The 13,127-nt window shown below is 42.3% G+C and overlaps 1 protein-coding gene across 3 annotated transcripts in view; it reads left to right on the top strand.

The window, feature by feature from the left end:
* Nucleotides 1–13,127, top strand: part of LOC132403740 (semaphorin-3E-like) — a 152,552-nt gene that overhangs the window by 81,720 nt on the left and 57,705 nt on the right. For all 3 annotated transcript variants that reach the window (XM_059987383.1, XM_059987384.1, XM_059987385.1), the window contains one exon: nucleotides 12,398–12,491. In XM_059987383.1, the coding sequence (XP_059843366.1) occupies nucleotides 12,398–12,491 (94 nt within the window). The remainder of the gene's footprint in view (nucleotides 1–12,397; nucleotides 12,492–13,127) is intronic.

Here is a 13,127-nt window from a genome sequence, read left to right as displayed (position 1 = left end):
TCAATAGTCTTATAACAGTGGGGTTGAAACTGTCCTTGAGCCCAGTGGTGTATGTTTTCAGGTTATTGTATCTACTGCCTGATGGGAGGAGTGAGAAGAGAATATGTCCATAAGACCAAAAGGCACAGGAACAGAATTAGGGTATTCAGCCCATTGAGTCTGTCCTGTCATTCCATCATGACTGGTTTAGTAAGCCCTCTGTTACAAACCAGCAGCAACAGACCACGGACTCAGCTTTTAATATGAAACAAATATATTTTCAAAATCACCCAAAAAATATAGACATTTGAACAAATTAAACCGATTACTTCCCTAAACAAAGAAAATAGAAACAGTTTACTGCACCTTAGCTCACAGTTTGTGGAGGTTTAGAAACAGTTCTTCCTACGTCTCAGGATGGCAACCCAGAAGGTTCCTGAAACTCAGGGAGCAGGTACAGGTGTCTGCGAGGAAGGGTTCTAAAATCCACGTAAAGTTGACAAAGAGGTCGATCACGGAAAATTCAAGGAGACAAGTGATCGTCCCATTCACATTGGGTCTGCAGAGGGAGAGCAAGGCCACAGTCACAGAAGATTCCAGACATCAAGTAGATGTCACTTAAAAACTGGAGTCCATGCGGGAGTAACAAAGTAAAGTCTAAGTTCCAAAATCCATGTAAGGATATCCCAAGGTAACAGTCATGGAATATTCTTTAACACGAGTAGTTGCACCCCTGAATCCATTCTTGGATTAACAAAAAGTGGTCGCCACAGTATACTCCAAAAATCCATGTATGGATCAAATAAAGTGACAGTCACGTATCCAATATGCACTGTGTGTTGTTAGTTTTCACAATCCTCTGGACATAGAGAAATATTAGGATTGCCCACTGCTGCAGTGGACTCTTTAACTAATTCCATCCAGCTCACTCTCCTGCTGGCAGCTCACAGTCCGTGCTCTTGCGTAGCTACCGAAATTTCCAGAAAACTTTCGATTTGAATCGAAGAACCCTTGCCCCAGTTTGTTATATGATGTCATCCCCCATACACTTAAATGACGCTTAGGTTTAATCAAAGCAACGGTAACATGTAACACCTCGCAATCCTATTCCGAATCAGAATCAGATTTCATATCATCAGTGTATGTCATGAATTTTGTTAGCTTAGCAGCAGTAGTGTAACGAAATACATGATAAATTAATATAGAAAAAAATACTGAGTTACTTTAAGTATATATATGTATTAAAATAAGTAGTGCAAAAAAAACAGAAATAAAAATGTAATGAGATAGTGTTCATGGGTTCAATCTCCATTTAGAAATTGGATGGCGGAGCGGAAGGAGCTGTTCCTGAACATGTGAGTGTGTGCCTTCAGGCTTCTGTACCTCCCTCCTCACGGTAACAGTGTGAAGAGGGCATGCCCTGGGCGGTGGGGATCCTTAATGACGGACACCACCTTCCTAAGGCACTGCTCCTTGAAGATTTCTTGGATACTATGGAGGCTGGTACCTGACTAATTTTACAAGTTTCTGCAATTTATTTCAATCTTCTGCAGTAGCCCCCTCCCCATACCCGACATTGATGTAACCAGTCAGAATACTTTCCATGGTACAATTGTAGAAGTTTTCGAGTGTTTTAGTTGACAAATCAAATCTCCTCAAACTCCTAATGAAGTCTAGTCACAGTCTTGTCTTCTTTATAGCTGTGTCAGTATGTTTTGTCCAGGTTAGGTCCTCAGAGATATTGACATCCAACTTGAAATTGCTCACTCTCTCCACTTTTGATCCCTCCATGAGGATTGGTTTGTGTTCCCTCATCTTACCCTTCCTGAAGACCACAACACCTTATATTCAGTCTGGATAGCCTCCAACCTGATGGCATGAACATTGATTTCTCAAACTTCCAGTGTTTGCTCCACCCCACCCCACCTCTTCACCATTCCCATTCCCCTCTCTCACCTCATCTGCTTACCACCCAGTCACCTCCCTCTGTTGCTCATCCCCCTTCCCTTTCTCATGCATTAACCCTTTCATTCTCAAAATAATTCTTGTGAACCTCCTCTGGACCCTCTGACATGACAGCACATCTTTTCTTAGATGAGGGGACCAAAGCTGCTCACAATACTCCAAGTGCATTCTGACCAATGTCTTATAAAACCTCAGCAGTATATTGTTGCTTTTATGTACTAATCCTCTTGAAATGAATGCTAACATTGCAATTGCCTTCCTTACCACTGACTCAACCTACAAGTTAACCTTTAGGGAACGCTGTATGTGGACTCCCAAGTCCCTTTGACCTCCGAGTTTTGAATTTTCTCCTGTTTAAAAAATAGTCTACACCTTTATTCCTTCTACCAAAGTTCATGACCATAAATTTTCTATGCTATATTCCATATCTCACTTCTTTGCCCATTCTCCCAACCTGTCCGAGTCCTTAGGCAAACTCCCTGCTTCCTCAAAGGCTACCTGCCCCTCCACCTATCTCCATATCATCTTCAAACTTGGCCACAAAGCCACCATTTCCATCATCCAAGTTATTGACATGTGTAACATTAAAAAAGCGCCCCCCACACTGATCCCTGAAGAATACCATTAGTCACCAGCTGCCATTCAGAAAAGGCACCCTTTATTCCCTCTCTTTGCCACCTGCCAGTCAGCCAATGTTCTATCCATTCTAACATCTTTTCTGTCATACTATGGGCTCTTTTCTTGTTAGGCAGCTTTATGTCCAGGGTGGGTGGGGTCTTTTATCTCCAAATAATCAATGAGAGGGCTGCTGGGGCTGACACAAGTTGTTGTTGACAGTGTAAGACGTCAGCTGAAAGAAAAATTGTGTTCTACTCAGGGTCCAGCTTTCAGGATTACTAAACCTCTCCCACAGCAATGTAAAATTACAAATTAATGCCCAAGTAGCTTTGTGCTGGAGGGATTCCAGAGGAGGTTCACCAGGATGTTGCCTGGATTAGGGAACTTTAGTTATGGGGAGAGATTGGACAGGCTCTGTCTTGTTGTCCCTGAACTGGAGAAAGCTGAGGGTTGACCTGACCTGTCAGAAGTTTATAAATTTATGAGAAACTTGGATAGGGCAGATCAGGGGTTCCCAGCAACACACACAAAATATTGGAGGAACCCAGCAGGCCAGGCAGCTTCTATGGAAAAAAGTACAGACAGCGTTTTGGGTTGAGACCTTTCAGCAGGACTGAAGAAAAAACAAGATGAGAAATGGTTTTAAAAGGTGGGGGGAAGGGAGAGGGAGAAACACAAAGTGATGGGTGAAACTGGGAGGGGAGGGATGAAGTAAAAAGCTGGGAAATTGATTGGTGAAAGAGACAAGCTGGCAGTGAAGATATGTTCCTGAGAAGGTTCCATGGCTGTAGTAACAGGTCTGGGTAAGCATGTGGTCAAAGAGTTGGGGAACAGTGAGAGAGGGTTTCACTGAACTCCCATCAAAGGGAAGATTTAAACTTCTTCAGGGTAGGCATCCCTGGAAGACTTCACAGTGTAGCCGTAGCACAAACAAGGGAAAATCTACAAAAGCTGGAAATCCAAGCAACACACATAAAATGCTGAAGGACATCAGCAGATCAGGCAGGGGTTTCCAATCTTTTTTTTTATGCCATAAACCAATACCATAAAGCAAGATATCTGTAGATTCCAGGTTGGGAACCCCTGGAGGTTTTACCATGGCAGGGGTTTCAACACAAGTCTGAGGTGAAAATAATCAAGTAATATATCACGGAAACAGATCCTTTGGCACAACTGGCTAAAACGCCCCGTCCATATGAGTCCCATTTACCAATGCCTTCTACCCCTTTCTACTTTGGCTGTCTTGTAGACAGTTGGAGTTTGAAGTTGGAGCTTTAAAGGGGAAAAGCTTTTTACACAGTGGTTGGTACCTGGAAGATGTTGCCATAGGAGGTGGTGAAATCAAATACAATCACTACTTGGGATTTATGTGGATGGGCAAATGGATCAGTATGAACGTGACAGGCCAAAGGGACTGTTCATGTACTACACAACTGTGGACTCCAAGAGATGAACTACAACTCCGAGAAACTCTTCCAACTTAGTTGGTTCTAAATCTTAATGAGGAGGCAAATTACGTTGTTACAATATATGTTACAGATATGTACAATATCTGTGCACAGATCAGCCTTACAAGTGAAAATCCAAGGTTGACCTAAATGTTTCGATCTGTGCGTTGGTTAAAACAAGGGGGGAAATATATTTTTCTGATTCACTGAGTTGTTTTATATATATCCTTATCATAAGAATTTACAGAGCTTTCTGAAAAATATTTATATGAAAATTGATCTCACCCAGTCCTTAAATTACAACAGTAAAGACTTACACAAAGTTATTTTAGCTTTATATTACAAAGCTGATGGTTAAATTATTCACTTTAACGTCTCCAGAAAATGTTACAATGAGCCCCAGGAATGGTAAAAAAAAAGAAAGTTATGAGATATTGCTGTTTTTAAAAGTTGGCATATGAAACCCTAAGTTGTGTAAGTAGATCAGGAGTAAGTTTGTAGAAACGATGTCTCATTACTTACAGCTTTATCAGTAAAAGAAAATTCCCTTTGGCAGAAAGAATGCTTAACCAGCACCCAAGGTTAAAGCAGCATTTACCCACACTCTGGAATTCAATATTATAGGGGAGCTCATCATCACTCAGAACCCGAGGTTATAGGGGAATTCACCCACACTCGGAACCCGAGGTTATAGGGGTATTCCCCCACACTTAGAATCCGAGGTTATAGGGGGGTTCACCCACACTCAGAACCCGAGGTTATAGGGGAATTCACCCACACTCGGAACCCGAGGTTATAGGGGTATTCACCCGCACTCGGAACCCGAGGTTATAGGGGTATTCACCCACACTTAGAATCCGAGGTTATAGGGGGGTTCACCCACACTCAGAACCCGAGGTTATAATGGAGTTCACCCACACTCAGAATCCGAGGTTATAGGGAGGTTCACCCACACTTAGAATCCGAGGTTATAGGGGGGTTCACCCACACTCAGAATCCGAGGTTATAGGGGAATTCACCCACACTTAGAATCCAAGGTTATAGGGGAGTTCACCCACACTCAGAATCCGAGGTTATAGGGGAGTTCACCCACACTCAGAATCCGAGGTTATAATGGAGTTCACCCACACTCAGAATCCGAGGTTATAAGGGAGTTCACCCACACTCAGAATCCGAGGTTATAAGGGAGTTCGCCCACACTCAGAACCCAAGGTTATCACGGAGTTCACCCACCATTGGGAATATCCTATGGTGACTACGTTTCAGGGTGGGAGTTGATGTTGAATGGAGATCTCTGATCCCCCAGCCTTGACTGGGTGTGTTTCTGTCAAATGCAGTTTGAATCTTGGTGTCAGTTCCCCATCCTGACTGCAGAAATATACCAGGGTGAAACTGAGCACTGCTTACACAGAACTGTTTTCCTCTGGTTGTATAAAGCATTATCAAACCTCAGCTGGAGCCCAGTGTGCTGCTCTGGTCACCACCGGTCAGAAATATCTGGTAGCACAGGAAAGGGTGCAGAGGAAATTCACCAGGATGTTGCCTGTGATAATGTAGTTCAGTTTTTCAGGGAGACGCGATAGGTCGTGTCTTCTCACTGGGGGCGGAGGAGGTGAAGAGGGGATGTGATTGAGGTTTACAAGGTTATCAGGGGTGTGGACAGGGTAGAGTGCCACAAACATTTCCCCTTTTCAGAGTTGAATAAGACTGGAAAACATAGATTTCAGGTAAAGATTAAGAGATTCAGAGGGGATCTTCATCTTCAGTGGACAATGTTTGTACCCTGCTGCCAGAGAGAGTGACAGAGGGAGAGGCACTGACAGCAGTTATAATGTGTCTGGATTAAAAGGGGAGAGGGATTAAATGTAAAATGGACAAAGGTATTCACCACAGAAAAGGTCGTTGAGAATATTGAGATATGCTGCTATTCCAGGGCATGATGATATCTTAAAGAACATTAAGGTGGAGGTGCTCCCGGGATCTGAAGGGATCTATTGAGAGAGGAAAGAGAGAAGATTGCTGGGGCTTTGATGTAGATCTTTGTGTCTCATTAAACACTGATGAATTTCCTGAGGACGGAAGAGCAGCCAATGTTGATCTATTGTTAAAGAAGAGCATAGAGACAAATCAGGGTATTTTATACACCCGAGAAGATCATCTTTAGAAATAGGATCTACTCACATATAGAGAGGAATTGACATTGGGAATGGTCAGTGTGGGTTTGTGTGGAGGAAGTCTTGTCTTACAATTTTTTGGAGGCAGTAATGAAGATGATATGAAATATCAACAAGATCCCCATGGTCAGGATACTGTGATGATATGGTAGATTGGATTCAAAGTTAGCTTACCTGTAGAAGAAAGAGGGTAGTAGTGAAGGGGTAACACACACAAAATGCTGGATGACAGGTCTGATGAAAGGGTCTCGGCCCAAAATGTCCACTGCACATTTTTCCATAGACGCTGCCTGGCCTGCTGAGTTCCTCCAACATTTTGTGTGTGTTGCTCGGATTTCCAGCATCTGCAGATTTTCTCTTGTTTGTGAGTAGTGAAGGGGTGTTACTCTGACTGGAGATACATCTCCGCTGATATTCTGCTGGGATCAATGTACCTTCACTGCTTGTGATATATATATTTGGGCAAAAAAGCAGATGCACTGATAAGTAAGTTTTCACATGACAGAAAATGGTGGCATAGTGGAGAGTAAGGGAGGTTATTTGGTGAATGTTTTCAGCATTTATTTGAAATTCTTTGTGGTTTTCTATGATCATAGTTTAGATTATTGGCCAGGTCCTGGCTGAACTTGGAATCAATCAGAATCAGAATTAGATTTAATATCACCGGCATATGTCATAAAACTTGTCAACTTTACAGAAGCAGTACAATGCAATACATAATAAATAAATATAGAGAAAAAAAACTAAGTTAAAATAAGTACAGCAAATAAAAACAGAAAAAGAGTAGTGAGGTAGTGTTTATGGGTTCAATGCTCATTTAGGAATCGGTTGGCGGGGGTAAGAAGCTGTTCCTGAATCACTGAGTGTGTGCCTTCAGACTTCTGTACCTCCTACCTGATGGTAACAGTGAGAAGAGGGCACGTCCTGGGTGGTGGGGATCCTTAAGGGAAAAAAAATCTATCATAATCTTGGAGGAGCAAGTACAAAGCACAATGGGCTGAATGTCCGTCTCTGTGGCTGTTTCTGATGTTATCATCCTGTCCAGGTTTGAGGCATGTCATTTGTAAAGTAACATTGCATTTCCTAAGGACACAGCCTGTAAATGCACAGCTGTCAATTACTTGGGCAGCTGTTACTCCCTGTTTCAGTTAATGACTAATTAGTTGGGTTGAAATGAACATGTTAAATGAAGTTAAAAGACAAAAACATCTGAAGGAAAATTAGCTTAAAAATCGATTCTGCACTCAATCATTGCAGGTTTGAGCAGGTGATAGTTCCTGGCAGATCCCAGGAGTAAGCATTCGCTCTGTCTCTGATCACTCATCTGAGCAGCTGTCAACTGCTGTGAGCAGTGATTATCGGTGAGGAGAGGTCTCTGCTGGATACTACACCCAGTATTCGAGCGTGATTGAAAAGAAACATTTTTTTGTTTTGACAAAGTAGTTCCCTGATGTGGAATGATTTGAGATTACTATTTCAAGACCTGTTTGCTTGTACACGAGGGCCCAATACTTTGTTAAATGACCATAGTTTGGAGAGAGAAACAATGCTAAGAACCACTGTGCTCACGCTGATCTGAGGGCAGGTCAGTTCAGCAATTGCTCACTGATAAGCCAGGTTTTCATAGAAGGGAAGAAGGTCATTCAGCCTAATTCATCCATGCTGACCAGTGGGCATCATCCCAACTCCCACCACTTGGTCCATAGTCCTCTATGTCTAGGCTACTTAAGTACTTAGCAAGGTACTTCTTAATGGTCGCCAGTGTCTCAGATTCCACCGCACTCTCCAGCAGTGAGTTCTGGGTCTTCCTTAGGTCCTCTCCATATCTCTTTCCAATGCCCTTAAATCCATCTCCTCCTGTTAAATACACCTTTGATATTGCCAAGGGTTTCCTGTTTTCTACCCTATCTGTACCCCTCTCCATTTTGATATTGCTCTACAACCAAAGACGACTCTCTCAACAATATCAACTCCACCATCCATGAATTTACTAATCATAAGACCATAAGACATAGGAGCAGAGTTAGGCCATTCAGCCAATCAAGTCTGCTCCACCATTCCATCATGGCTGATCCCGGATCCCACTCAACCCCATGCACCTGCCATCTTGCCATATCCTTTGATGCCCTGACCAAAACAATCAACTTTTGCCATAAATATACTCCACCGCAGTCTGTGATAGAGCATTCCACAGATTTACTACACTCTGGCTAAAAAAATTCCTTCTTATCTCTGTTCCAAAGGGTTGCCCCTCAATTTTGAGGCTGTGCCCTCTAGTTCTGGATACCCCCAGCATAGGAAACATCTTCTCCATATCCACCCTATCTAGCCCTTTCAACATTTGGTATGTTTCAGTGAGATCCCCCACATTCTTCTATATTATAGGCTCAAAGCTGCCAAACATTCCTGTACATTAACCCCTTCATTCTTAGAATAATCCTCGTGAAACTTCTCTGGACTCTCTCCAGTGACAATACGCCCTTTCTGAGGTATGGATCCCAAAGCCATTGACAATACCCTAAGTGCAGCCTGACTAGTGACTTACAAAGGCTCAGCATTGTCTCCTTGCTTTTATATTCTATTTCCCTTGAAATAAATGCCAACATTGCATTTTTCATACAATAATCATACCATAAGAATAAAAGAATCTAAGAATATAGACCTATAATTCTTTGAAAGTGGTGTCATAGGTATAGAGGGTCATTAAAAAAAGAGCTTTTAGTACATTGGTCTTCATAAATCAGAGTATTGCGTACAGAAGTTGCAATGTTATGTTGATGTTGTAAAGACATTGGCGAGGCTGAATTTGGAGTATTGTGCACGGTTCTGGTCACCTCCAACAGGAAAGATGTCAATTCCTTGAAAGGGTGTAAAGAAAATTTACAAGGATGTTGCAGGGCCTCGAGGACCTGAGTTATAGGGAAAGGTTGAATAGGTTAGGGATTTATCCCCTAGAGCATAGAAGAATGAGGGGAGATTTGATAGAGGTCTACCAAATTATGAGGGGTGCAGAGAGTGTGATGCAAGCAGACATTTTCCCCTCGGTCATCACTTCTTGCTGTTGGTATTGGTTTACCTTTGTCACATGTACCAAGATAGTGTGAAAAGCTTTTGTTTCTGTGCTATCCAGCCGGACCTTTCCATTGTATATTAATGTAGTACAAAGGAAAACAGAATGCAGGATGTTGTGTTACAGGTAGACGATAAGGTGCAGGTGTTCATCTTTAGTGTATGAGGCGCTGTTCAAGAGTCTGATAACGGCAGGGTAGAAAAATACCTGTTGTCCAGTCTGGGGGATTTATAGGATTTCGGACTCATTGAGTAGTTTGTCATTTGTTCAATGGAGGTGACGGAATTTAGTTTCACCCTGTATCATTCCACATGGTTTGGAAGTTCGTAGTATCATCTTCTCTAAAAAAGAAGCAAAACTCCTCTGACATTTCCTTCTTCCCCATAACTGATTTCCAAAACTCATGCCTGGGGCCAAATATTCACCTGGACTGGTCTCCGTTTTTTTTATACTTTGAGGCATTCTGATTTATATTCAGCCATTTGCTCACATTGTTTATCTTTTCTTTATTATCTTTTGTCGTGTTTGAATTTACACCAGCCTACTGCTGAAAGGCCTGGATAGAGTGGACGTGCAAAAGATGTTTTTAATAGTGCAGGAGTATAGGACCAGAGGGTACAGCATCAGAATAAAAAAGACATCCTTTTAGAACAGAGATGAAGAGGAATTTCTTTAGCCAGAGGGTGATGAATCTGTGAAATTCATTGCCACAAAGTCATTGGGTATATTTAAAGCAGAAGATGATAGATTCTTGATTAGTATGGGCTCGAAGGCTATGGGTAGAAGGCAGGGCACAATCTTTGTGTATTTTTAAAGCAAAAATCAGAAGACTCTTAATCAGTGAGGACTTGAAAGGATTCTAATATTTGTGGGATTGTGGAATTCAGGTTATAATCATGAAGGTGTGAAATGTTGAAGCAGGCTGAGTGGTTCATCTCATACACCTCATGAACTGCAGAGTGCTGCAGACTGAGGCCATTATATTGGAGTGCACTTACAGTGACAGTTTCTCTCCTGCTCTGAGAACACATTGAATGGGGTTCATATATGGATCAGCACTTTGGGCTGGGGGGGGGGCCTCTTTTACAGTGGGGAGTCAAATGGAATGCCAGAGCCTGACCCATTTCAAAACCTTCAGGAAGCTTAATGGCTCGGTTACACAGAAAATGAATCATTAAGTTCAGCTTCTGAATACTTTGTTATTTTATGATTGAATATTCTATCAGGGTGAAGCTTTGAATAAACATTCAGCTTTTAAGTTTGGAATTATGTGGATGTCAGGAATCCTGTTAACCTCAAATTCTAACAATATTCTGCGGTTTTAGCTACGGGGCCCCGGTTTCAGTTACAGAGGTGAATTGACAAAATTGCAGTGTGCCCAGTACAAACATCAGGCGAGGCAGGTAACAAATCATGGAATGCACAAAGAATCAGGAGCAATTTGAGGCTATTCAGCCCATCGAGCTTGCTCTACCTTTCGTTCAGCTGATCCCTTATCTCTATCCCCTTGCTCTAACCCCATATCCCTCAGGGTTTCAGAAGAGCATGGCAAAGTTGGTCTGACAAGATTATTTCATAACATCTACAACTACCAAAGAATTGATTCATCTTTTTACAAAGTGATGCTACCAGAGACAGGATATTCAATTACGGAAAGCTGCGTCTGTAGGAATATTTCAAGATTAGTTCACTCATTGAGAACTCAGGAGACTGTAGTTATCAGAATCGGGAGCCACACAGAAAACACTGAAGGAACTCAGTGTGTCACGCGGCGTCTGTGGACGAAAATTGACAACCAGTGTTTCAGGTCAAGGCTCGCGATGAAACATCAGCAGCCCGTTTCCCTCCTGACCTGCTGAGTTCCTTTAGCATTTTGTGTGCTAGACTTCCAGGTGTGTGAATTATAAAATAGATTTTCCGATTGGTTTCTGACTGCACACTTCTATTATCTGGAAGTTTATTTTCAAAGCCACGACACCAACAACGCTCCACCACTACACCCCAACAACAACATGACTCCATTGCCCAAACCAGCGCATTCACCAGCAACACTAAAAGCACCGTGACAACCCCAGTAATAAAAACAAGTGGTTTATTATTGTCACATGTACTGTGAGGTACAGCAAGAAGCTTTGTTTTCCATGTCATCCATAGTACATCAAGCTAGTACAAGGGATAAACAGAGTCTAGTATTACAGTTATAGGGAGTGCACTGAACACAGACAGTGAGGTGTAAGGGGCATGACTAGGTAAGTTATGAGGGTCATATAGAAGCTGTCCTTGGGTAGAATGGCACATGCTTTCAAGTGTTTGTATCTTCTGACCAAGTGGGGAGAAGAGAAAGGAGAATCACCAGGGTTGGTAGGTCATTGCTGGCTGCTTTTATGAGACAGGGAGAAACGTAAATGGAGTCCACAGAGAGAAAGCTGATTTCCACAATGTGCCGAGCCATGTCCACAACTCTCCGTGGTTTCCTGTGGTCTTGGGCAGAGCAGTTGGCATACCAAGTTAGGGTTGATGGTTTCTACGCTGTTTTATGGGATAAAATGCAAGACACAAGTATACAGTAGATCAGAAGACCCTCGGTAGCATTGATGCAGAGTGAGATCCAGATATGTAAGTTCAGACAGATTCCTGAAATTGGCCACAGAGTTTGGTGATGGTAAAGAAAGTTTTTGATGTCCTTGCCTTCATCAGCTATGGAAGTTGTCTACCTGGATTTAATTGATGTTTAGGGTTAAGCCTCTCATGATTCATAAGGAGCCAATGGGAAAGATTAAGATCAATGGGACTGATAGTGAGTTGGCCGTTTGTGTTCAGGATTGGTTTGTCAATAGAAACAGAGGGTAGTGCTCAGTAGGATGATTCTAGCTGGAGGTCCGTGACTAGCGGAGTTCTGCAGTGATCCGAACTGGGACAGCTGCTGTTTGTGATGTACGTAAAGGATCTGGATGAAAACGTTGATGGATCTACAAACATTGTTGTAAGTCTACAAACAATGCAGAGATTGGTAGTGTTGCATCACTGACCCAGCAAATTCAGGGTATGAGCTGCCCAATCCCACTCAGCATCCAAAGTGAAACACAGTTTGGCCTTGGCAATCCTGCTCCCGCTAGCTGTGATCATTTTCCTTGTATTCGCAGGATCGTGTCTTCAGGCTGGAATCTCAGCAGATCGAGAACGGCCGAAACAAGTGTCCTTATGGTCCAAGCAAGTCCTGTGCCTCCATCTTGGTTGGTATGTAACATCTGTCAATTGCTAAACCTGAATCAGTCCAGTTGATTTCAAGTCCCATTGCATTTAACTTCTCCCCAGAAATCATTTCTCATTCACAAAGGACCCAAGAGAACTGTTTGAGTTTAACAGTGGAAAGCAGAGAACCATATTTGGAAATATCTTCACTGAAATATATTTTCAAGTCAATGATTTTCCTGTAACTTATTCCGTACGACTTGCAATGGAGCAATATCCATAAAGATAGCAAGGGTTTAGAAAACAATATTAGTATTCGTGTCAGAAATCAAACAGCAACAGTCATCACCATTGCACATGAGCTGAAAGCTAAATAAACCCGTCACAGTGGACGAATCCAGGACTATTCATGCTACAAGCTATTGAAGATTGACTGCGTTTTTCATTTCATATTCGCTTTCTAAAGGGCATTCTCAGCTACATCTATTTCTTTGAGGGCTGCAAAACATTACTGCTCCACAGAGCTTGACGCTAAATATTGGGCTGTAAATACCAAAGAAATTTGTTTGAACCTTTCTTTCTAATGGAAAACTGAATGTCTGAAAGAAGGGATTACCACCAGCAGTGATTTATTTCAGGTTCCTACTTTCACTGAACACTCTCCAATCTTTGGTGTGAAAT

Source organism: Hypanus sabinus, chromosome 13 (assembly GCF_030144855.1).
Source record: "Hypanus sabinus isolate sHypSab1 chromosome 13, sHypSab1.hap1, whole genome shotgun sequence".
NCBI classification, from domain to species: domain Eukaryota; kingdom Metazoa; phylum Chordata; class Chondrichthyes; order Myliobatiformes; family Dasyatidae; genus Hypanus; species Hypanus sabinus.
The sequence above is the reverse complement of the archived record's forward strand: the minus strand, read 5'-3'. Positions and strand labels throughout refer to the sequence as shown.